General features: G+C 49.6%; 2 protein-coding genes across 7 annotated transcripts; one reads left to right on the top strand and one right to left on the bottom strand.

Moving 5' to 3' along the window:
* Positions 1-669: 669 nt before the first annotated feature.
* LOC126571970 (uncharacterized) lies at positions 670-1,997 on the bottom strand. The gene is made up of 3 exons (XM_050230918.1): positions 1,234-1,997; positions 968-1,169; positions 670-906 (listed from the first exon to the last, which is right to left on the bottom strand). The coding sequence occupies exons 1-3, from the start codon at positions 1,995-1,997 to the stop codon at positions 670-672; spliced, it is 1,203 nt and encodes a 400-aa protein (XP_050086875.1).
* Positions 1,998-6,442: 4,445 nt separating this feature from the next.
* On the top strand, positions 6,443-25,480 carry LOC126578384 (ATP-dependent Clp protease ATP-binding subunit clpX-like, mitochondrial). 6 transcript variants are annotated; one of them, XM_050240910.1, is made up of 7 exons: positions 6,443-6,489; positions 9,979-10,238; positions 21,872-23,072; positions 23,157-23,433; positions 23,499-23,648; positions 23,718-23,939; positions 24,015-25,480. In XM_050240910.1, the coding sequence occupies exons 2-7, from the start codon at positions 10,166-10,168 to the stop codon at positions 24,237-24,239; spliced, it is 2,148 nt and encodes a 715-aa protein (XP_050096867.1). In that variant the 5' UTR covers positions 6,443-6,489; positions 9,979-10,165; the 3' UTR covers positions 24,240-25,480. The 6 variants fall into 6 exon arrangements, with proteins under 6 accessions (XP_050096867.1, XP_050096841.1, XP_050096876.1 ...); XM_050240884.1 differs by having other exon boundaries at positions 6,463-6,589; XM_050240919.1 differs by lacking the exon at positions 6,443-6,489 and adding an exon at positions 6,704-6,722.
* The last annotated feature ends 467 nt before the right edge of the window (positions 25,481-25,947 follow it).

Here is a 25,947-nt window from a genome sequence, read left to right as displayed (position 1 = left end):
TTCTTTAATATATTGTAGATTCAAATATTGAGATAATGAAGTGCAAAATACATTATTTATCTAATAAAATTGAGCTAATATGTACCGCCTAGTGTGCCCTACATCTACACCAGTTGCCTATAAATGGATAATTTTTAAATAGTAGTTGAAACAGCAATGCAACAAGTCTGCTTTGATGGTATTTATATGGTTATCAAGATTTTTAATTATATGTAGCGTGTAACAATGGCGCGTAATGTTCTTTTTCAAACTAAAACATCTGCCAAAAATCGGAAAATTGGAAAATCAACAAAATCTCGACGGGACTACCAGGAAAAACTAATAATCTAACAAAAAAAATACTGATTTGTATATTTTGGATGACCCAATATGTTCGATGGGCACCGGAAAAAGTACCTTTTCGAAGACACACCTTCCTAAATTTGATGCTACGGATGAAGTTTTTCATAAATCTTCCCCAAAATGCAACAAAAGATTCTTGAAAGGTTGTAGTTTAACATGACGTTCCGATAAAAAGGCTGGAATAGTTTCGTTTCAAAAAATCTTCAAAAAAGTGCCTTTCAAAGTGTATGCAAAGATTATGAATATTGTTTACAAACAGTTGGTCGTTAAAAGTGCTCATGGTAGAGTGCATTAAGATTTAATCTGTCGCTGCCTGCCGCCAAATACTTAGTTCATGCTATGCAGAAAGGTAGCAAATGAGTAAATGAGATTGATGAATTCCGTAAACTTGACCATCGAAATTTCGCCATACGAGCCACAGGTGAACCGGATGCGTTGCTGGCTACGGCCTAGAAGCAGCCGAATTGTCAGTACCGCCGAACGATACTCGTGGTGAAACTCGTTCGAATGGCGCATCTGCATCATCCAGCTTGTACCGTACAGTTGAACTCCGATGTTGACGTTCTGCAATTCATTGGCTAAATTAAATGGGTGTTTGGCAAGAGCGAAAGCATAAATAGCGCACCATATCTTGGATCTTTTCCACCAGGAAACAGAAGACGAAGTACAGTAGAAGGACTACGATGAGAAACATACTAATAACCAAGTTGTCTTCAAAGTAGTTATCGCTCTGAGAGGCATACCAGCCGCACAAGACAATTACTATTGCGAGGAAGTGAAATTGAAGAAACACTACGCTGGTGATCTGTTGCAAGATCGACATCGTTCTGTTGGCGAGAGAAGATACTTGGTGTAGAGACACTTCTAGTGAGAACGCGCTGCAGATATTACGTAAAAATCTCATTGTGTCGCTTGGCACAGCTTCTCAGCTCTTCTCTGTAGACCTTCCAGAACAAGGCGGTGTAGTTCCTGTTGCGTGTACCAAATGAACCGACAACCGATAGCTGCGCCAATCTGTCTGCTACCGTCACATCCAACTCTCCCAGACAGGTGGCCAACAGTTCCATTTCGGCCAACAAACCAACGGTGGTCGCGTAAATGATTGAACAACCCAGGAACCATGCAGTTCCCGGAACCCACAGGTAAAGACTGTACATTTTATGAACGAACGCGTTGTCGACAATCTCACCACGCACTTCTATCAACGTGTACTTAGAGAATGAACTGTCCATTGACAACTCAAACAATTTTAAAATCAGGAAGTTGAGCAGCGGACCTAATAGAAAGAAATTACACCAGCGGTACCAGCGAGTCCTGATTCGCCAGGCTAATGGATGGTCTGTGGCGAAGGATCTTTCGTCGACGAACGATACGAGCTGCTGGAACTTCTCGTAGTACGCAGCGTAGGTGATCATGGTAATGATTGTTGCAACGTTCGCAGTGAAGCAAGCCAATTGAACACTAATGAAAGGAATCGTCCTGTCTTGATACTGCACGTAATACAGTTTGTGCCCGATGGTCACTAGATTTAACACAATCAAGGAGATGTACGCCAGGAGACGAACCTTCTCCGATCGGGTGCCGAAAGGAAGTGGCAATCCGGTTAACAGTTGTAAGGGGCGCAGAAAATGGAAGTAACTGCGGTCCTCATGCATATACCAAACTGCATTGAACTGTTCTCTCAGCCACTCCATTGCTAACGGCACTTTTTCGCGAAGCATTGTTGCCTGTTGCTTATCTCAAGTCGTCTGAATCGTAACTGAATCACTTGATGGGCTCGTTTAGCTGACAATCCTTGTAAAACAGTCACCATTCCCAGCAGAACTAATGTGCAGGTATGGAGAGCTGATTAAAGATTCACCATTCGCATAATAATGAAAGGCCTCAACACTAGGTGATGGTATCCTTTTCAGTTGCTTCTAATGTAGTGCCAGTAATAAGTACTTGACATTGGCCTTTGCCAATCGTTTGATCAGTTAATCTGTTAAAGTGCGCATGGTAGGGTGCATTAAGTATTTAATCTGCCACTGCCTGCCGCCAAATACTTAGTTCATGCTATGCAGAAAGGTAGCAAATGAGTAAATGAGATTGATGAATTCCGTAAACTTGACCATCGAAATTTCACCATACGAGCCACAGGTGAACCGGATGCGTTGCTGGCTACGTCCTAGAAGCAGCCGAATTGTCAGTACCGCCGAACGATACTCGTGGTGAAACTCGTTCGAATGGCGCATCTGCATCATCCAGCTTGTACCGTACAGTTGAACTCCGATGTTGACGTTCTGCAATTCATTGGCTAAATTAAATGGATGTTTGGCAAGCGCGAAAGCATAAATAGCGCACCATATCTTGGATCTTTTCCACCAGGAAACAGAAGACGAAGTACAGTAGAAGGACTACGATGAGAAACATACTAATAACCAAGTTGTCTTCAAAGTAGTTATCGCTCTGAGAGGCATACCAGCAGCACAAGACAACTACTATTGCGAGGAAGTGAAACTGAAGAAACACTACGCTGGTGATCTGTTGCAAGATCGACATCGTTCTGTTGGCGAGAGAAGATACTTGGTGTAGAGACACTTCTAGTGAGAACGCACAATCGCGCTGCAGATATTACGTAAAAATCTCATTGTGTCGCTTGGCACAGCTTCTCAGCTCTTCTGTGTAGACCTTCCAGAACAGGGCGGTGTAGTTCCTGTTGCGTGTACCAAATGAACCGACAACCGATAGCTGCGCCAATCTGTCTGCTACCATCACATCCAACTCTCCCAGACAGGTGGCCAACAGTTCCATTTCGGCCAACAATCCAACGGTGGTCGCGTAAATGATTGAACAACCCAGGAACCATGCGATTCCCGGAAGCCATATAAAAATATTGTAAATTTTTTGAAGTAATACGTTGTCGACAATCACACCACGCACTTCTAACAGCGTGTTCTTAGAGAATGAACTGTCCATTGACGAATCAAACAATTTTAAAATCAGGAAGTTGAGCAGCGGACCTAATAGAAAGAAATTACACCAGCGGTACTAGCGAGTCCTGATTCGCCAGGCTAATGGATGGTCTGTGGCGAAGGATCTTTCGTCGACGAACGATACGAGCTGCTGGAACTTCTCGTAGTACGCAGCGTAGGTGATCATGGTAATGATTGTTGCAACGTTCGCAGTGAAGCAAGCCAATTGAACACTAATGAAAGGAATCGTCCTGTCTTGATACTGCACGTAATACAGTTTGTGCCCGATGGTCACTAGATTTAACGCAATCAAGGAGATGTGCGCCAGGAGACGAACCTTCTCCGATCGGGTGCCGAAAGGAAGTGGCAATCCGGTTAACAGTTGTAAGGGGCGCAGAAAATGGAAGTAACTGCGGGCCTCATGCATATACCAAACTGCATTGAACTGTTCTCTCAGCCACTCCATTGCTAACGACACTTTTTCGCGAAGCATTGTTGCCTGTTGCTTATCTCAAGTCGTCTGAATCGTAACTGAATCACTTGATGGGCTCGTTTAGCTGACAATCCTTGTAAAACAGTCACCACTCCCAGCGGAACTAATGTGCAGGTATGGAGAGCTGATTAAAGATTCACCATTCGCATAATAATGAAAGGCCTCAACACTCGGTGATGGTATCCTTTTCAGTTGCTTCTAATGTAGTGCCAGTAATAAGTACTTGACATTGGCCTTTGCCAATCGTTTGATCAGTTAATCAGAGTGGCAATGTGCAAGGAGGTATTTCATGATGGAGAAAAAAAAGCGCGAGGCTTACTTTAAAATAGTTTGAACAATCCGAGGGGAATTGGAAAACAGAAAGCAACGAGTAACGACGACACAGCCAATGAGAGCCAATGAGTATAATGAAGTTGCCAAAGTAATGGGTTCACCATAATGGGAAAATCTCAGCTCCCAGCAGCGGAGTTGACGACGACGGTGGTGGGAATGGGTTGCACTCCTGACCCGCATTCCCGCCAATAAGTCAATTGCCCTACGGCCGCGACTTGAACCGACCGTGGCGTCCGTCGATGGCACACCCCTTTGCTGGCAATCGTACATCTTTCAATTAGACACCGCCTTTGCCCCCGGTTGCTCCCGAGGTTGATCAATTTCGGATTCAGTTGTTGCGTTTATCAATAAATTATGTGATCCTGTTCAAGGGTCGAATTGTGTTCTTATAGCGCCTTCGGGGAAGGTATGATTAATTGACCTTCTATCGGCTTCATCCTTTAAGCATTCCAGAGCTTATGAACTTACGAACATTGCGTTAAAACTCTTAGGAATAGTTGGTGTCAACGTTGAAGGCGCTACAATCGCTTAACATGCAGTCAAATTAACTTTACTCCGATAGTCGCGGCCAGAAATACATGGCGAGTTGCTCGGGGCACTTGAGGTGGCCTCAAATGCAGTTTACGGTTGTATGTACTTTCTCCCAAGGTCACGTTCCATCGTTCCGTCGGCCCACCAAGCTAACGATCACCAAGGCACACCGAGCGTGTATTATGATTCGCTGAACGACGACGGCGTAGCCCCTGCCCCCGGAATGGCGCCTGACGTGACACAATTCCCTCCACGTGCGTTTTAGGCTTTGGAGGAGGAGTTTTCGGAAACATTCGGGGCCCCTTGCTGAGACGGCTGAGTTAGCGGCTGGCCTCGATGACGGTCGATGGGTTGGCGTGATAAAAATAATAGAAACATCGTAAAGCGCAATCGATACCCGGGCATGGCATGGAACTGTAGTCGATTGTGCGCTGGCGTGAGCAGCATAACGGCAGACGTTTGATCGGGGTGGAATAAAACAAAACCCGGTGGCCGCGCTGTCCAGAGGGCGAAGAAAACGGCTGTTCCCAAATCTTGCTGCCCGGCCATATTCTTGGGGACGCAGGAGACGTCCCCGGCTGAAGCGTTTCGAATCGAAATGTGATGCACATACATTAAACGGTGAGTGGGGTGTCGCTAGCGGAGCAGGTCTCAAAATGTTTAATTTATAGCGACACGGTAGTGGGACAGGAAAAAAAAGACAAACCAAAAATTAGTTGAGTAAACTGGACCTCGGGAAAGGCGCGGTACAGGACTCGCGGTGGAAGTACCAACAAACTGTTTTTGAAGTAAATTAAATTAATTGTGGATAGGGTCAGTGATTAAGGTTCCATCAATTTCTGCATCTCTGCAGAATTTTTCGGTTATTTTGAACTGCCTCCTGATGAGCTCCTTTTTTCAATGTCCCTTTGATCATTTCTAGTTTTTGTACTAACTTCGCTCAACGGCGTTTAAAATGTCCTGTTTCCGCCGATTGAAACGGTGGTCTGGGTCTTGGGCACCAGCACACGCAACCGCAAGGATGGGCATGCGGGCCAGCTTACGGCAGGTGCTGGGAGCTAAGATGTGCGTCCGGTACGCGATCTGTGTGACTATGGTTGGAGGAGAAAGGCAAGATGCTTTATTGTCTGCCCCGAAATCTGCAGTGACTTAACACGCTGCGAGGCTTACAGGGAAACGTCCCGGTGTCTGCAAAAGCGGACCACGATAGTTGATAGCTAGGAATCTCCCAGGTGGGGAGGCCATGCACCTTCATGTGTGCCATGTGCTCTTTCTGTGGCTGTGTTGTTTGCACCTCAGTTTGAGTAAGTTCCCTCTGCCTCTCTGTTTGTCCCGTTGTCTGTTGTTCTTACTTTCTACAAAAATCCCCTGTAAGAATGTGGAGTGTTTAGAACCACAATTCCCAGAGTATAACTGGCCTTCAAGTGCCGCCAGCCTGGTCAGATTTTGCGGGTTTTGATTAATGATCGATCGCACGAGCGGCAATGGATGGTCTGGCAATGTTGGTGTTCATGAATTCGTAAATTTCGCGAAAGCGAAGAAAGCGTTCGATCCGTGGCCGTTAGCGGAAAAAAATTGATTTTGAATTTGATTTTTGGCAGCCCGAATTTTTCGAGCTCTCGAAAAAAAAAGCAAAAGCGAAACTGCTCGAATTCGAAGTTCGAATTTAACGATCATTTTAAGCGCGTCGAGCAGTTTGAAAATTCAAACTGTCACCGAAACTCGACCAGTTTGACTCCCGAAACCGTGCCGTATAAACGGACTGGAAAACTGGCAACACGGTTTTTGTTTTGATTTTTTTGAGGTTGGAGTTCCGCTCGGAGTTCGCCGTGAAAAGTGGGAAGATCTTAAATTTCTGTTTAATTAAACCCATTTCGTGCGCGATAAGAGCAAATTTTAGTCGTTTGCAACGTCCGCCGCCGTTCTCGTCGCAGAAGTAAGCCCGAAGGAAATTACAAAAGACGCAGTGAACAACGGCAGCGCGCAAAGATCCGGAATAGGACGGGACCGAAAACCGAGTTTAAATCGTTTTGCAACGCGGGAATAATCGCAAAAAACGGCGAATATTTGTGATAATCGTGCCCAGTGATAATTGTGGAAACCATATTGAAGCCATTCAAAGCAGAGTGTGAAAAATGGGACGAGTTGTACGGTGTTTGTTGCATCAGAAATTTCGCCCAGAACGAAAGTGAAAAAATAAGAATCCCGGGAAGAAAAGGGAAAGAAGAGTGGGAGGGGAGGGGGGGTCACGTTGGGGCCAATCTGTTTTTACTGCGACGCAACTTGGCTCTTCTTGTTCTTCTCGTCGTCGGTGCAGTGGGTTATTCTAAAAAAAAAGTGGTCGCTTCCACGGGCCATCGAATGATTTCATAACATCGTGCAGGCCGTTCCTCCGGTCCCCATCCCCGGGTGCTCCTCGTCAGCAGCTGTTTTCGCAGCTCTCAAGGCCACAGCCCTTTTTCTCCAATTTTCCATTTCCCCTCGAGATTCGCTGGCTAGGTTTTCATCGATGTGTACTTCGATTGTGTGCCAGCAAGGACGAAAATAGAGCCAGAAAAGGAATTGCGCATGTCACGCAAATGTTCGTAAACAAACCACCGTCGCCCGTTGATGGGGCAGGATCAGAACAAAGGTTGTCTCCACCGCCGCGCAAATAGCACACCCGCTCAGACAAGTGGCCACGATGATGATGGTGGTGACGATGGCAATGGCGAAGCATTTATCATAGCGCGAGGCGTGCAACTGGAGCAGCGAGGGATTGACGTCAATCCCTTTGCGAGCCGTGGGGGTAAAGTAGTAGTAGGGTCTCCACTTCGAAGCCCCAGAACTTCTGCATCCCTCGGCCACTTGAGGTTTCACCTCAACGTGCCCTCTCCGCGTTAAATAACAAATGATCACCACCCGGTGGGCGATGGCCGGTCGCTGTGCTGTTGAACACCTTCAGTCAGAGTATGCGGTGGTTTGCCTAGAACGCAAAACTAGTCCTCGATCGTCGAGAGCAACTCGACGAGAGCCCAGCCGATCAGCCAGCCAGCGAGCCAGCGAGACCTGTATTTCAAGGTCATCCTTTTGCCACCGGAGGCCTTCGGCAATCGGCGAATCGCTCGATCTTTCGCGTAGAAGCTGCAATTCTCCTCCACCACCGTACTGTATCGAATGATCGAACAAGAAAAGGGACCCCTAGGGCACGGCAGGAAACGTATCGCACACAAGGGCCACCGCCTATGTGAGGAAGTTGATTTAAATTTTTCAAAATTTATGCCACGGTCCCCCCCAGGCGCCCTCGATAAAAGGTCGCTTTATTTATTCTTCGTGCCGTCGCCATTGTCGTTTTGGTGGCAAACGCATCGATTAATAGATAAAAGGTTTGGATGGAAGAAACCCACCAGCTGGCAAGGTTCTTCCGGAGAGCTTTACGAAGACCACCGGAGATCACCTATTTACCGACAAACTTCTTCCTTTTCGTTGTCTTCTTTTGTAGCAGAACTGGCCGAAATCATGCTGACTTGCGCAACTGGCGCGTGTGGGACGGATCGATAGGAGAGCAGGAATCACGGCGAGGTCAGCAACAAAACTTTCGCAGAAAGGGATGCATGGAAGCGTCTCAGAACCGATCTTGATGCTCAAGCACAAGCAGCAATGCTGGCTGGTGGCGCGTGCTGCGGGGCGCCCGTATTCGCATCGCAAGGGCAAACACCGCCAAGCCGAGACCGTCTTCCGAGGTCTTGCGAGCGAGACCGAAACCAAGCTCGTGAAAGAGCGACAGAGAAGCAACGCTTACGCGGAACGGCGGCGGCCGTTGGCCCCTCTCCTCGGCGTTAACGTTGCCGGCAGTAACCGGATTGGCGCGTTGTCGGATCGCCGAGCCGTCCGTCGCGTCCGGGGCTCAAACGCGATCATACAGTTACCGGTGGAAGACGTGCCCTCTGCGTGGTTAGCACGTTCGCGCGTTCAATCGAAGCTTAAGCTGCTGTGTCCGTTGTTCCGTGCAGTTTCAATTCTGACGATTGGTTTCGATTCCGTGCGTAAAGGTGAATGGGTATAAAAGTGTGTGGTTCTGGTTTGCTGCATTTGGGACATAGTATCGGGTGGTATCTGTCCCGAAAATATCTGTCCCATAAAATCTCGAAAACTGGACCACCGAGCGTTGGTGGTGAAGCAGACGCTAAGTGATCGCGAAGCAAGAACAGATCGTTGCTGTGCTGTGCCTTTGTGCGCTCGACGCTGGTCAGCAGGAGAAGCTGGCCATCGTGTTGGTCTGATCGTTGTTCGTTGACCCCTTACAGACCCCGGGCAGCGTCATCGTCGTCGTGATCGTGGTCGTCGTGGTTGGGGTTGAGGTTTGCATGCACATAAGGAACTGAAACGAAGGCAGAAACCTCTCGGAGTCGAATCTCGCTCGATATCCCGGGCCGTTTGGCAGATATTGGAGGCGTTATGTGGGAGTTTAGTGCATAAACCGTGGGCTGCAGATCGAGAAAGTTTCTATGCTGTGCACGATTTAAGCATTGTTTTTTTTTTGCGCCCCTGCGGATAGTTGATGATGCAATGCATGTTTCCGAGTTGGTGCCTGGTGTCTGGTGGAGCTCTCGGCAGGGGCCGCACCCCATTTAGATGGATTATCTTCTTGGTCCGGGGAGGCCGCAACTATCGGGCCGACATGAAGTGAAAGTGTGGCCGCTTGATCCAGATGTTTTTTTTATTTTCCTTCAATTTTTCGACCTACTACAGGAGGACCTCATGAGATGTTGTGGGGATCCCCTCTTCAATCGAGCCCTTACCTCGGTACTGTTTTCAGGGGAGGCGCACCTATATGATGGATCCGTTCCGGGGAGTTATGATTCGTTTTTATGTCTTACTCACGCACCACCATCTATCGGGGGGCCATTCTCTTTTACCTGTGCCTGATCACCATCAACGGATGAAAATGAAACCGAGAGGGAGGGGGGTTTGAAATGTGGTGGCACCCCTCCGCTCCATTTTTGGCGGTGTTGCTCATTGTAATGGTTTTCAAAGGTTGCAATACCGGTGGTGGGGTGATGGAGATGACCATAGATGGTCGTTTTTTTCTGGGGGATAGTCTAACGGCGTTGTCGGCGATCGAGTTCATTTATGCTTGATTAAGATCTGATGCCCGTTGCTACCGTGGCAGACCTTAATGATTCACACTCTCACTGGCAATTACGGTTTAGGTTGTTTTTTTTCCTCTTCATTTTTTTCCGCTTATAACACGATTTTTTGGTCCATCAACACCGTTCCATGCATGCAAATTTTAGTTCATTATCAGTTCACCTACTAACGTCACTTCTCTCCATCGCTTGATAGTTTTGGAAACGTAGCCTTTTGGTGTGTTAAATTGTTGTGAAAGCGTGGACTCTGGAAGTGCTTCTTGAAACGTGATCGCGCAGCAAAACAGGACAGTGATCGGAAGCAATTAAAGTAACCAAATTCTAGTGCGTGTTGTGAAACACGGTCCCACGGATCCGCGGCGGGTGTGTAGATCGAGATCGAGATGCGTAGCGTACGCGGAAGCTTCACCATCGGGCGGTTGGCGATTTATCCGAAGAACTCCAACATTCGTACTGGTGAGTATTTCCTTGGCATTTCTTAAAACGCTCACAAAAAGGGTCTTCAATTTACGCTTTTCGCTTCACCAAACTCCTTGAAGTCTACGTCCGTCCGTCCGTCCGTGGAAAATGTGAATGTGTTACATTCTATTTACGGTTTAAGGGGAGAAAGGATAACGATCCTGCCGTTTTGGAGGTCAACTTCTGGTCTGTTGTGCTGGTTGGTGGTGTTCCTTTTCTGTACAGCGTGGCCTTAAGCATCGGGCACAGCACGCGTTACTGCGCTCATGCGCTAGAAGGGAACCAGAACTCCACCTGGCCACACCTGGGACACATTTCTGAAGCATGTGACATGCACGATCGTGTGAAAAAGAGCGCTCCTTTGTGCTCCGGTTACCGTTATCGGCTGTGCGCTATCGAGGAAACTTTTGCTTTCGGTTTAAGAAACGGTACCGTGGCCTTCGTATGCTGCAACAAGTAAACAAGTTTATTACTTGCACAAGGTACTCGCTGCTGGTACCACACTGTCCAACTGGATTTCGCGCAGGATCCTTGGCTTTGTGGTATTTTTGGAGTGTTTTTTTTTTACTCGTCCATTGACTTTCGCGTGCAGCACCATCCTAACTGTCGCCATTGGTTAGCCGCAGTGAGAATAAAGGTGAGGACAGCTGCCACATCAACATAGCAACCAGCGGCAGTGGCTTCTCAGCTGCTGCACCAGTGTGCTCTGCTGTGCAACAATTGTTTTATTGCAATATGTTTTTTATTTTGTATGCTGATAATGATCCTCTGCGGCCACAATTGGGTGCTAATTGCAGTGACATCGATGACCGAAGATCGACTGGTTTACGGTTATGATGGTCGCTGCAAAAGGTCGCTGCAGTTGTAGAGGCACGCAAAGTGTACGATATCGAAATGCTATGCGATCGCAAAAAGGATATCATCAGGACGGAGTCTAGCGTCCAGTTCGCAACGAATGATCACCTTCAAGGCAATGACCGTGCTACGCTACGCGCACAGTTCCATGGCGCCACGATTGATCGCCATCGTGGGGCTGCTGCTGCTGCTGCTGCTGGTGGCTGGTTAGAGCAGTAGAAGGTCGAGGTCTAACATTGTCGCCTCCGTTCAGGGGCCGGACGCAACGTGCGCTCGTGTCGCACGCGCCGCGACTGGTTTGGCGTGCGTTTATCATCCGTCGCCGTCGTCTGCGCTGCGTCTGTCCATCGCGCTTTCGAGTAGGACGTGTAGTCGCTTGCGGCTGGCGACGCGCTGCTAAATGTCGTGCGCCTGTGGACTGGAAAAAACTAATAAAACCATGCTCGATCAGGGCGCGAGATTGGCTTATCCTGCTTGGGAAAAAGCACAATGGCATCGATGCGACGATCGCACCCGTTCGCGGCAGCCAGCAGCAGCACCAGCAGCAGCACAATAGTATAAAACGATAAAGTTGGCCCGGAGGGGGGGGGGGGGGGGGGGGGGGAGCGGAGGAAAAAAAACAACAAAACAAACCATCACCCCACCCTCCGTGACCTCACGAGATTAGTTTGATTAAAAGGCGTGTGACCTTAGACCTTAGTTGGGGGGGGAGGGTTTGGTGTGCAATTAAAATTCACCAAATGAACCTTTTTTTCCCTCGGCCCTGGACCACGGATCGCGTCACCATTCGTGAAGCCTGCAGGAGGGAACCTTGGCACGTATCACAGTAAATTTGACGGCCGGCAAGCAGCTACCACTAGCGCGGTTAGGCGCTAGCTAGAGGATCGCGTCACTTTGTTAGATAATTGCACCTGATAGGCGCCTTTCATTCGTAGCCTTTCTCGGCCGATACGATCGTTTGTCACAGCGCACGGTTTGCTGTAGGCCGGCCGTGCACATCTCGAGGATGGGTATACTTGGTGGGTCGGTGGTGCTGACAGCTCGCTTTGGCATGCGAGGGGGGGGGGGGGAGGGGTAGTCCGTGGATTAATCTCTTGACCGTGTGTCTGATTTAAATTCAAATTAATCGTCTCTCTCACTAGCTGGTAGAAGACTTACAGTTGAGCTCGTGAATCCAGCGGGCAAGGTGAGAGGAATTGCACTGCATAGAAGGGAACGTGCTTGAAGCAATGTTTTCTGGCATGGCCTATTTTGTCTGTCGTAAGGTAACGGACACATGCAGCACTAGCCATCATCGTTTTACTAGTTTTCAACAGTAACTTGACTTTTTCGATAAGTTGGCCATGTTTATGTCAACAAAGGGTGCTTCTACCCTTGATACCTGCCTGCCTTTACTCGCTCAACCCTTTATCTTTACTTTGGTGCGATAAGATGAAATCGTCAAACGATACTCGATCGCTCGCTCCGTCCCCAATCGACCGGTACATTGTTTCGATTCGCGTTGGTTCGCTTATCTTGTTTGTTGTGCATTCTGCGTCCGAGCGAATGATTTCCCATTTTTTCCGTTCCGACCAGATAGTGACGCAAGCAGCGTAATCACAATTCGGTTCGCCGGCCCCATTGCGTCCTGTCGCAGCGATCCTTAATGATGATTTTTGCATAATGATGCGCAGTAAGCAACATCCTTCGAAAAGAAGAAAAAAAAACGGTGACACGCAATGGCGATAATGGATCTTCCGGACAGTGCACTGTGAGCTGAAGAAGTTACCAAAATGCATGCGAGGCCTTTTTTGGGGGGAGGGGGAAATCGATGGCATTGCATTTGTTGTGTGCCGGTTATGAAATGGACATGAAATATGAATTGGACAGCTTTGATAAAGAGACTCCCATCAAGGAAAGGCGCAAGGAAGGAAGGAAGATAGCGAGGCTGCAGAAGGATCCAGTCGACCTAGTTCCAGTGCGAGTCGTGTCCATGACACGATTACACCACAGACAACACGACGCACGATGTCTGCGGTGTCTGTCATCCTGCTTCGCTTCGCTTGAGTCGTTCCCGTGTGGTTAATGAGGTTCCATCAATGCACCGGGTGGCGTTGCTACGGGTAACGGCAGAACGCAGGAACACGAGGATCCTTTTTAGGACGACACACTGTTGGGGTGCATAAACAAAATCAGTCATACGCAACGACGACGACGGCCCAGTCGCCAGCCCGGCCCGGCTCCCAATGCTTTATGATGCAGTTGATGATGTGTTGTGTGCATCTGCATGCGCATAAACCTTCTCGGTTCTCGGTTCTCTCTCGCTCGGTTACCTTGTGCGCGCACCGACGGAACCGGTTACCGGTTGCCCGGGTGTATGGCAACGCGTAGGAGACCCCTACGGTGGTAGAAGATACAGTGGGAAGAGTACTTGCGAGTAAAATATCACTTTTTTATGTAGGTAAAGGATTGATTTACACGAATGCGCTCGCCTTGCCTCGTTCCATTTTACTGGCGGCCACCCTGTTGGCGGTTGTCTTTGTGGTTGCTGCTGTTTGCTGCTGCTTCAGTTGCTACTGCTGCTGGATACGTGAGTGCGTACGCTTCTATCATCATAAATGTTACAAAACTGTCCTTGCACCCTGCTATGGGTGCAGGCGGCGAAAATAGAAAACAATTACATGGATCACGGTCATGACGTTGCAACCCTCCCCCCTCGTAGCTGTAGTGCACGCGCGTTACCGGTGTAATGGAGGTCTCGACGCTATCGATTCTGTCCTTCAAATGTCCGACTGCTGGGCTGGTGCCGCCCACTTTGTGAACTAGCTCGGTGCCACCGATCGCACACTGATAAATGGTAGAGGGAAGGGGGGGTGGGGAGGAGCTCAGTAGACCCACCAGACGTTGAATGTCGAATTCGAAATTATCGTTTTCCGGTCGGCTGCGAGGAGGCTTTTTATTTCGGGGTTACGGAGAAAACGAACACGCGGAATAGCTTCTCGGATCAGATGTGGTACCAAGGTCAAGGCCATTTAGGAACCACCGACCAACGAACGCGCGATGCTTCGCTTCGAGGCCACCCGTGGTTGCTCCCGGCGCTATATGGTCGCCAATGTTATCTCCTGCGACTTTGTCTAGCCCCATCGTTCGCCAGATCTTCTCTCTATCCTTTTTGTTTCGTTTTTTTTATAACCCGTTATCTCTAAGAATCCGACCCAAAGAAAACCTGTTAAGAAATGGGGGGGATTTTTTATGTTGTAATAACAAGATTTTAACGACTCTCCTGGAGCTGCTGTTGCTCCATTGGATATAAATAAAGGTCCGTAAATCCGTAGACGTAATCTTTGGAAGAGAGGAACTTGATAAATTCCTGGGATTTCCCAACCACCGGAACGCGATCTAATGAACATAATTTGTCATTATCATGGCTCCGCTGTCGCTCCTATCGCTTCTGCTATACCATTAGTCCCCCCTCCACCCCGTTGGCCAACAAGCGTCAAGGTCGCCGAAGGATTTCGCTCTGCGCGTCGCGAGTTTGCCATTTTTTGGGCAAGTTAAACGAAAGGTAAATGGCAAAGTGAATGGAACGTGTCTGACGTCGCTCTGGAGATTGCTGGAGAAGCCAACAGCTGAGCTGAGCTGATGATGATGATGATGATGATGATGATGATGATGATGATGATGGTGATGGAGGTGGCGACGATAACGAACACACGTAGCGTAGGTCGCTCGGTGGGAGCCCGTGTTTTAACATCATTTAGCATGTGGGACGAGACCCCTTGACTGGTCTGCTGGTAGGCAGGTTGAGCTTGTGTTTCTTGTTTCTAGAATTTCGCCTTCATGCTGATAGGCAGATAAGGAGTTCGTTTTCCAAAAATGGACAAACGTGGTCTATCTTATCTGCCACTGAGTACGTCACCAGTCTGTTGTACAGCGAGGCAAAGATCATCAGCTGATCAGCTTTGTTGCTGCAAAATGGAGGAAGATCAATAACACGACGCCGTGCCGCGTTCCTCCCATTGAGTACCATCCAATCATGCGGTTGGCAACGTGCATGTAAACAAATTGATAACCTCTCGCGAATGAGTGCGCGGAATGGCGCGCACAGTGTGTGTTTACCGATTCTTCACGCCGATCACCATGAAACCGTGGCCGACGTGTCAGATGACGCCGCGCAAGTTTCGTCGCTAGATGTATTTGTTCGCTTCGTCATTCTTGCGAGGTTGGCGTCGTTGTGTAGCACAGCAGCAGCTAGTCTAGCGTCTATACCGTGTGTCTTATCGCTGCGAGATGACTTCCATCGAAGAATCGGATCACCTGCTGTGGGTGCCAACTGTGTTCGTGAGCACGTTTGTGATGCTCCACGGGCACACGTAGTGGTGTCCACCGTACGATTTTGAAGTGCGTTTCGCGATCGCGAATGCAAACATACACACGCAGACACCGCCCGGGGGGGGGGAGGAGGATTCGCTACGACAGAAAACACTTGGAATACATTACTCCAACCTCCTGGCCCGGGCAGTGCGTCGTGTGCGGTCAATAATAAATAGTAGCTGCCGAGCCGGTGGATAAATATTTTGGCTCAAGGTCATTTTCATTTCATGTGACGATGACGGTACCACCGGGATATGACTAAGTAGATAACGATGTGTTTGTGCACTTGAATGTCGTCAATCTCTCCCAGCTTCCCGGGAAGAACGAGGATCTCGGGGAGGAGCAGCAGCGTCAGAGTTGCGGCGATCGCATTGAGGACAAAACATGTCTGTTGACTTGCCTTGTTTGGCAGTTCGCGATCCCCAACGGTGGCAGCCTCTCGACAATTGGCGTCGATTGCTCGGAGGAATTTACTGTACAAACAGTGGCGCAACACGTGCACCGTACCAGTGGCTCCTACACTTTGTTGCTTATCTGCCATTAGCACCGGGTATGTGTGGTCATCGGCTGCAGACGCACCATCTGTCATTCTTCATGGTAGTTCTGTTCTCAAGAATTCCTCCTCTATAAACGCTCGGTATTGAATTGATCTTCTGTCTCGTAGGTTCCTTCAAGAAGTTGGCACTACTCGCATCAATAATCGATCGAATTGGAGACGTAACTGCCGCAAAAGAGAAAGACCCCGGGGCTTGAGTCATTTCGGCTGTGCACCATTTCGGTGCGTTGGTCACGAATTCATCGAATACTAATCACGCTCCATACCACCCGGGGCATCGTGATTGAACCCGATAGCTGCTCTCACCTGCTGCTGCTCGAGTAACCTTCAGCGAACTCGAACCGCAAGGCGGCAACGAGGCGCTCGAAGAATGAGAAGTTTCGCTTTTCGCTTGCAAATCACGCAGCTCGCAGCGCGCTGTGTGCGTCGCGTAACACGCCATTAAAGCGCATGGTTTGGCGTATATTAGGTTCTTGCGACATTGCCCCCGCCCGGGCGGGAGGCAGCACTCTTCACTCTCGCACCTCACGGACCGACTCCTTCCCACCTTTCGTCGGTCGATTGTTTCCATTTCACGCGACGGCTCCGTAATGGAACTATGCTTTGTTTTGATTTTGTTTGCACTCCTTTCGGGCGGGCTTCTGGACAAACATGTGCTCGCGTGTGCTCGCATCGCACCCCCCCCGGGCCCCTCCGTGTACTTCCTTCGTCGATTTGATGTGTGTCGAGTCTTGCAATGCCGAGGTCGTGGCGAGTGCAATTGCAAACGCACGTTGTGCCGCAAGTATGCGCGTGCATACGCATGGCGAAATGATCGCTACATTAAGCAGCAGCAGCGGCAGCAGCAGTTCGGTGTGGAGTTGCTGCATTGTCGCCGTCACGCCGTCATGGGCAGCCATATTTTTGGCAGGCACGTACAGCCAGCAGACGGAAGGGGGCCAGAGGCTAGCCAACTTGACATCTAGGGAACGAGATCGTTTCAGACCACCTGCCGAAGACAGAGCGCACGTAATGAAGCGATCACCATTTCTCCATGGCGGCGGCACCGACGATAGTGATACCTTTCCGGTGCCCGTACACTCACCAAGGAAGGCGCGAGCCGAGTAGATGATTGCTTGTCACCCAACGCGATCATAATGATCGAGTGTACGACCACAACGTGCGCTTGCGGTGCCGCTGTTTTAGGAGCCAGGAACAATGTAATGCAAGACATAAATTACCGCGAGTAACGCACGCACAGTTTTGAGATCGATGCCAACCTAGACAGCTGCCACCTGCGTACCCCGTGAGCTGTAGAGGATGCCGGAGTGCCGGAGTGCCTGTGGTGCCATAAAGCTAGCTAACCGCGATCAATGCGCGACTCGATTTTCGGTCAATCGAGCACATTGATCGGTCACTACTCGGTGGCGCTCTGTTGGTGATCAACCACACAATCGTTGGTAAAATGGGCCATCGAATGAGGTGAGACCACGTGTGGCTGGCGTGTCCCCCGAACGGGGCCACACTCCGCTTCAGCCTGGTTGCGCGCGCGCACGCGCGTGTCTGCCCCTTGGGGGTCGGATTGGCAAACTCTTGCTCTCGGCTTTTTCGGTTGCTGCATGCACTTGTGGCCAGCGTGTAACTCCTGAACTTACATTTTATTCACCGCTCCTCTCGCCGCGCCTTGGATTGCTTGTTTTTTTGGAAATCGTTTATGCGTTCCGATCACGCACGCACGCCATACCCGAGAGCGCACCGCAGGAGGAGCAGGTCGTGGAATGTGCGCAGTTTTGCAGCTGGCCAGCAATGTTGCCTGCCGACGGCCAATGTGCTTCGTCGTCGCTGTCGCTGCCGCTGTAATGAACCGTTTTTTTTTTTTTTGCGGAGCCCAGGATTATTGATATTAAACACATGCGGGTATTATTTACTACTTTTCTCCGTTTTGATGACGCCGGGGCGTGTCCCTGGGGGCGGCGTTTCCTCCCTCATTTTCGCTTCGGTGAGATTCAGGTCAAGCGGGAACCGTCAACACATCGTTGTGGCACTTAAAAGGACATTTCGGTCATCGAGGGGGGGGGGGGGGGTTTCGGGTCGTGAGGTTTTTCCCCCATAAAGGATCCACTGCTTTTCTGCTAGTTTTATTTATGGCGAAACTGGAACCATGCCAACATAATTTTTCTGTTCTCTAACTGGCTTATTTATCCGCTGCTAGATTCTGGTGTCAATGTCGATACCATCGCTCCATCTCAATTTGGACCTACCAGGCCATTTTCGTCCAGCTCAAGCACGGCTTAAGAAGACTCTTTATAACATGCTCAGTCCACCAAAAACCGCATCAGTTTCGGTTCAATTTCGGATTCATTATACAGTTCGTTGCTCAACGTCCTTAGCACCATTAAATATACTCCCTCTTGATAGTATGGGTTCAAATATCACTGACTGAAAGAAAGACAAAGCACTGCACTCGATTAGAAAGGAGACAAACTACGAGAACTGGGACACAACCTCGACCGTCATTATTCATCGATCAATGTGCACTGAGATTGTTTGTTACCATCGGTCACAGTATCGCTCGCCTACTAGACCCACAAGAGGACTCTCAGCATAAGGTGACCCAAAAACACATCCTCGATCGGAGCGCGTAGAAAGGATTACGAATCGCCGCAAAAATTGGGTGACCACTAGGGTAGGTTAAGATTCAACTTTTAAGGTCTCGCTCGATCATATGCCTCATAATGACCTATTACAGTGCCAGTGCCAGTGTATCACAAAGCCGCACAATTGTGTGAGCCGAAATGTCGCACCTTTTCATGCGTTACGCCATCCGGCCACAGATCCGGCGGCCCCTTTGGGTGGCCACTTTTTTTTTTTGGCTCTTTGAGCTCGCGGAGGTTCGAGTGTTAAGAGAGGGTTCTTTGGAATCAATTGAGCTGCCGGTGGAACCGCGACAGCCGGGTCCATATATGGGTGCCCCGAGCCCGCGTGCGCACAATGTCATTTGTGTGGTTGCATTCGTTAAGCAAAAGCTCCACTCCACTCCACTCCGAGCCCCAAACGGTGGCGCTCTGGAGGAAGATTGATGGTGAAGGCGAAAGAAAGGAGACCAAAAAGGGTGTAGTGTGGTCTGTGACGAAGTCTGGAACACACACTTCACGCCGGTCATTAACACCATTCGTGTGCTAGTGCAGGTTCGGTGTTCGGTGCTTCGCAAAGTCCCGCTCAGATGCGCGACCCAACAGCAGCAGCAGCAGCAGCAGCACCGTCGAACGCCCCTTTTAGGGGGCTTGGACTGTGAAAATGAAAAAGTAAGCTAGAAACGTCATTAATCACCCATGGTGGTGAGGGGCGGTGGCAACGGTTGGTGGCAGCAGCATGTAAACAAACTAACCCTTATTCGTCTCAGCTGTTGGGGGGGGGGGGCCCGCCAGCCTTCCGGCGATAGCACGATCGCGGGATGCACACGTGCGACACTCGACGTCCTTCAGGTCGCTGTCCGTGCGCGGGTTTATGATCGTGACGTTACGGTGAGTGACGCACGGAAGTGACTAAACGATCACAATGCACACTTGGGTTTTGTTGATTATTTATTTGCCGAGCCACCGATCACCGTAACACATTGGCATCAGCTGCTTGGCGCCACGGTCGCATGCGATCCAATTTTTGTTATTTGTTGCCCTAGGTGGTGCTGGTTGCTCTTTCCTCATCATTCGAACACTTTCACTGGTCAGAGCCAAGCTGCTGGCACATTCAGCTCAGGCCCCCCGGGAGTGTCAAAAGTGGACTTTAAAGTCACAACACTCCAGCACCATTCCGGGACCCCGGGAAGCCCGGGTTATGATGTGCAAAAACACAAACTGGGCAAGAGAGTGAGGAGTGGGTCTATCTGTCCGTCAATTTGCCACTCGGCGCACAAAGCAAAACCATGGGCCCGTGGGGTGGTGATGTAATGGATGATGTTGATGATGCCCCGAGTTCCCTTTTGTGTGTGCGGTTGGATTCGATTGCCGAGTTTCATCGGATCGGTTGTGTTGGCGTTGGCGTGAAATATTTCGTTGTGGTCGGGCACCACCTTCCCAAAAAGTCATAGACACCACCCTCTTCACCGGTGACCGGCATCCAGCCCTCGAAAAACCGAGGCGCATTTGATTGATTGGGCAATGGGGTGATTTATTTGGAAAGGTCTTTCCTCTCTCTCTCTCTCTCCGCTCCAGTCTAGAAGCGAAGAAGCGTATGCTAAGATGATCCTTATTGTTGTGTGTTTCGGATTTAGGCCACTTGCCATGGGTCCGGACCCGGGGGGTCCGGAGCTCCCCCTCGACCTTCGCTTTCAGGTCTGGGTCTGTCTAAGAAGGAACGGAATCCGTCGCCTTCATCAAAAGTAACGAAAGCATAATAAGAGGCAGCTCTAGCTCGTCGTCAGCGCTACGCCACGCACCGCACGATGATGAATGGTGGACACGTTTACCCCCGTGCGTTGATTTTTGGCGGATAAGAGATTTCGAACGAAATCTTCAAATTTGTGGCCCCATTTTTGGGCCGCCTCTTTAACCTTCGTGGGAATTTTCTCGCTTGAAGGAGCTCCTCAGAGCATGAGGTGCATTTGTTTGCGATTGCACGTTGTCGTCGTCGTCGTCGTCGAAGCACCTCACGGTCGCCATAATCATCATAATCATTTCATGCATAGTTGAGCAGTGTGTAGTGGCTATGTGGGGTACAGTGTACGATCACGCTTAACGATCCACACCAGGGTCTGCTTTTCATTAGCATTCGTATGTACCTACACCGTGAGCATAAGTGCGCTCCACCGCTCGGGCATCCGTCGTCGTCGCCGTCGTCACTGTGGCGCGTGGTTGCAACGTACAATTTGTTTAGACGAGACGGAATTTCGCGTCGTTCACATTATCCGCCATTTATGCGCCACAGCAGAGAAGGCGGTGCTGCGGTGGAGAGCACTTTATGCTGTGAATGACTCTCGGCAGCGTTGTAAGCAATGACATTAGAGGGGATGTGGAAAGGCTGGTGGTGTTTTAGACCGGAGTTTTATGACCTAATGGCCTCCCCCCCCAATTAAGTTGAAACAACACACCACGGCGTAGCTGTAGCGCCCCATTCATCAACAAAGTACAGTCACGGAAGCGTCTGGGCGCGCGCGACACCTGGCCCTAGAGCTCTAGGCAACCCATCTGGTAATAGCCCTCAATCTGTCGCTCAGATCTTGCTGATGCATCTGACGAATGAACGGCGATGGTGATCATAACTTTATTGAAGATCATCACACACCGAGCGTCGAGGATAATTCATCCGAGCTAAATCTCTCTAATCCCGTCAAGAAAGGGAGGAATGGACGGGAGCGAGAGGTCAGCCCGACCACACGGAGGTCAACACTGGACGCTTTCGCTCTGTCTCTCGTTACTCGACCTCGCCACAGGCCACGCCAGGCCACGCCATGCCTGTTTTTACCACTCGCCGCTATGTGCTTCGCGATGATGCAAAAGTTCATTTACTTGTTGCTGCGCGGGGCCAGCACGCTAACGCTAGCCTAGCAGCATTACGTCAAACCCTGGTTAAGATCCTGGGAATATGGGGACCGAGGGGATAGAAAGAGAGAGTGGTGATTACTGATGTCCCCTTTTGCGTCTTAGCCGGCGATTGCGCCGGTAGATAATCATCCATCTTAATCATCATTATCGTCTTCTGCAATTGCGCGATGTAGGTTGCGAATTGCGACGGTATATGCGGATGTGTCTGACATGTAAGGGATCACCTTTTTGGGATTTGAAACTAGTGAAAGGGAGCGGAAGGGCCACGCCGCTTTTGGTTTTAGAATGATTTTTAGAAAGTGAATGTTACTGATCTTACTCTCTCTATTTCTCTCTCTCTGTTCCAGGATCCATTTGTCTTGTATCATCCTCCGCCATCAGCAGCAGCAGTAGCAGCATTAGCAGCAGCAACAGTAGCAACCATCATCAGTTCCAACCGTCACACCATCTCCATTCACAATGCTGCTCGCATCATCAGTCTTGCAACGGCGGTAGCAGTAACAGCAGAACGATCAGCGCCCATAGCCACAGTAGCAACAGAATCATAAGCGCGTATCCGGCGGTGGTACTATGCTATCCTTCAATCGCCGCCACTGCTGCATCATCGGACGTGGCCACACGCCGTTCGTTCCACGTCTCATCGGTCTGTGATAAATCGTCCTCGAAAGATGGTGGAAGTGGTGGTGCTGGTGGAGGAAACGGCAATACGCCCGGTTCGGGATCGTCCGGTGGAAGCAGCGGCGCCTCATCCGGTAGCAGTGGCTCTTCTTCCGTCGGTGGTTCGGCAGCGGGTGGTGGTGGCAAAGACGGTGGCAAGGAACCACCGAACAAGAAGAACACACTGTCCTGCCCCAAGTGTGGCGATCCGTGTACGCACGTCGAAACGTTCGTAAGCTCGACGCGCTTCGTTAAATGCGAAAAGTGTCACCACTTTTTCGTCGTTCTCTCGGAGGTGGACTCGAAGAAGACGATCAAGGACACGGAAACGAAGGGCGCTCGGAAACCACCGCCACCACCGAAGAAGATCATGGAGTATCTGGATCGGCACGTCGTTGGGCAGGATCTGGCGAAGAAGGTTCTCTCGGTGGCCGTGTACAATCACTACAAGCGCATCTACCACAATCTGCCACCGCCGGTGTCAGGGTCGGCGAGTAGTTCGCAGCAGCAACAGCAGCAGCTCGATTCGATGTCACGCAGTGGCGATCTGTTGCACATTTCGGGCATCGGGCACACGATGATGAGTTCGGCACCGTCCGAAGTACCGCGGCCACCGATGGGCGCTGGTGCGGGACAGGGTGGAAGTGGTGCTGCGCATCATCCCGGCTCGGAGCTACTGGATAAGAAGACGCACGAGCTGAAGCTGGAGAAGAGCAACATCCTGATGTTGGGGCCCACGGGTTCGGGTAAAACGTTGCTGGCGCAAACGATTGCCAAGTGCCTGGACGTACCGTTTGCCATCTGTGATTGTACGACGCTAACGCAGGCCGGTTACGTCGGTGAGGATATCGAGAGTGTGATCGCGAAGCTGCTCCAGGATGCTAACTACAGGTATGCGAGTGGGATTCTGACTCTCCTTGAACCCATGTCATAAGGTTAATTATCAATCAAACTACGTTCTTTTTTCGCCGTCAGCGTCGAGCGAGCACAAACCGGAATTGTGTTCCTGGATGAGGTGGACAAGATCGGTGCCGTTCCCGGGATACACCAGCTGCGCGATGTTGGTGGTGAAGGCGTCCAACAGGGAATGCTTAAGATGCTTGAGGGTACGATCGTGAATGTACCGGAGCGCAATTCACCGCGTAAGCTGCGTGGTGAAACGGTGCAGGTCGATACGACCAACATTCTGTTCGTTGCTTCTGGTGCGTACACCGGGCTAGATCGTCTGATCGCGCGAAGGCTGAATGAGAAGGTATGATCGAGCTGCTCGGACGCGTGGTAGAACACTGTGATTATTCCTTTTTTCGCCGCTTTCAGTACCTTGGCTTCGGAATGCCAGCGAGCTCCTCGGAGGGACGACGTGCAGCGCAAGCCTCGGCTTCTCCCATGGACAACGATCAGGCCGAACGGGATGCTAACTTGAAAAAGGTGCAAGCTAAGGATCTTGTCGAGTTTGGAATGATTCCTGTGAGTATGGAGCCGTATTGCGATTGCATTCGATTGGATTTCATTATCGCTTATTCGTCACTTTTGTAGGAATTCGTTGGTCGATTCCCCGTGCTGGTACCTTTCCACAGTCTCGATGTGGATATGCTGGTGCGCATTTTGACTGAGCCACGGAACGCGCTGGTACCGCAGTACAAAGCACTGCTCGGTATGGATCAGGTCGAGCTCTCGTTCACCGATGAGGCTCTGAAACAGATCGCTCAGCTCGCCATGGAACGGCAAACGGGAGCCCGTGGTCTTCGGGCAATTATGGTACGGCACGCGACGCCCTTAGCAGACTGAACACTATTCGCTCATGTTTCATTTCATTCTATCGTTTCTCTGCAGGAAACACTGCTGCTTGAGCCAATGTTCGAAGTACCCGGATCGGACGTCAAAGGTGTCAGCATTACGGAGGAAAGTGTTCGCGGTGGTGAACCGGTGTACGTTCGTCGCGGAGAATCGAATGGCACGAACAAGGATTCATCCGATGCGACAGGTGATGCATCGACTCACGGTAGTACCACCACGTCGGAAGAGGAAGAAAATACGAAAGTGCGTGTAAAGCAGTAGAAGAAGTGTCGTGTTCGAGTGACCCCATCGAGCCGAATGGAGATCCAATCATAACATGAGTAGATTGAAATTGTACATAAATGGAGCTTTCATACGGCCGCGTTCCTGATCTTTCTGAGCCCCTCCCAATGATGATTATTCGATAATCCTCTTCCTCTTGACGCACTCTAGACATTAGGGATTGTGTGGTGAACTCGTTCAAAACTCGTCGCTCATTCGCTCAAGCTCATCTCCATCGAGCGTCAGTTGCTAGCTACTTCTTCTAATATATAGACTTGGCTTTAACGTTCCTTGAAACAGTGAGTCAGCTGTTAGTTAAGCGACTGCAAAAGTGTTGAGAAACAAAACTACGATCAATCGATGCCGTTACGCGAGTCGTATCAAGACTAATCTTGTAGGTCAGGGAAGCATCACTACTTGTGACCCATCTTTAGCTCCCTAGCTGTTTTCCTTCTAATTAGGATAGCGGGCATTGCCCGGTTTTTGCCAGCAAAGCAGCACATGGATCGTTAGCGAAGAAGCGAATGTTAGAAACACAAAACCAAAACACCAAAACAGCAAGATTCCGTTAACCGATACTCGTTCGCAAAAAGTTAATACAAAAAAGGGAATGCTTCACAGGACGGTCTGGTACATCTGGTCTCATGAAAGCTGTCGCTTAATGGTGCTTCGACAGAGAGCGAGAGAGAACGAAAGATAAAACAGGCAATGAGAGGGTTCACAAAAACACGCAAATCAAAACCGTGATTATATTGAAATATTAACGAGCTGGTCGCTGCTATCGCCAGTGGTGAACCTCCACGTTATGACGACATAAGTGGACAAGCGAAAACAAAAACATCCTATCGTAACGACCGCGGCACAAGGTGCGAGATCATCGCGGCCAGCGGTTTGTTATGTGTGTGGCTGTATGAAAAAAAGGGATAGTGGCTGCACGGCTACGGTACAACAACGAGAGTGGTTTAGCTCGCAGTTCCACGCTCCACAGTGTACGGTGATCATAAAACGAGCGTTAAACAAGAGAAAGTGTAATTAGAGTTATATGTAAAATCCAATTAGGTTTTTTAGTCAGTAGAGTTTTCTTCCTTCCTTTTTCTTTCACTATCCAACTTTGTCTCGTTTACTTTTTATCGTACATACAAGCCCTAGCGGCAACGTTCCACATGGAGCTTGTAGGTTGAGTAGGACGTAAGTGACAAGAAAACTGAAAAAAACAATAAAAAAAATCTCACAAACTCTGATTAACGACTGAGCTTCATTAAACGGTGAACGATAGAGCAGCTACATGAGTACGGAAATTTTATTAGTACGTATTTTATGATTTCTTTGATAAAATTACTTTACCAAGTTGTTTGCGTTCGCGGCGTGTTTGGTCGACCACACCTTATGTCGACTATGGCTTATGTCGACTACATGTTTGAAATATTTCACCGCCGGCCTAGATCGATGAGATGGAGACGCCTCGAAATGTACTACGGCGACGAGAAGTAGACCATGGAAAGGTGATAGAGAATAAGGTAGACAACGCAACATGTTTCTAGGTGCCCATTCAAAATATCATCGGTTGTTTCTTTATTTTGTTCAATATCATCCCACTTTCACGCCTGACTCGTCTCCCCTCGCTTACACATAAGAAACGCATGGCTCTGATAAACCCCAATCATACAATCGTTCCCCACCCTCGATAAACTATCAATTTCATTCAAGC

This window comes from Anopheles aquasalis, chromosome 2 (genome assembly GCF_943734665.1).
Source record: "Anopheles aquasalis chromosome 2, idAnoAquaMG_Q_19, whole genome shotgun sequence".
NCBI lineage: Eukaryota > Metazoa > Arthropoda > Insecta > Diptera > Culicidae > Anopheles > Anopheles aquasalis.
The sequence above is the reverse complement of the archived record's forward strand: the minus strand, read 5'-3'. Positions and strand labels throughout refer to the sequence as shown.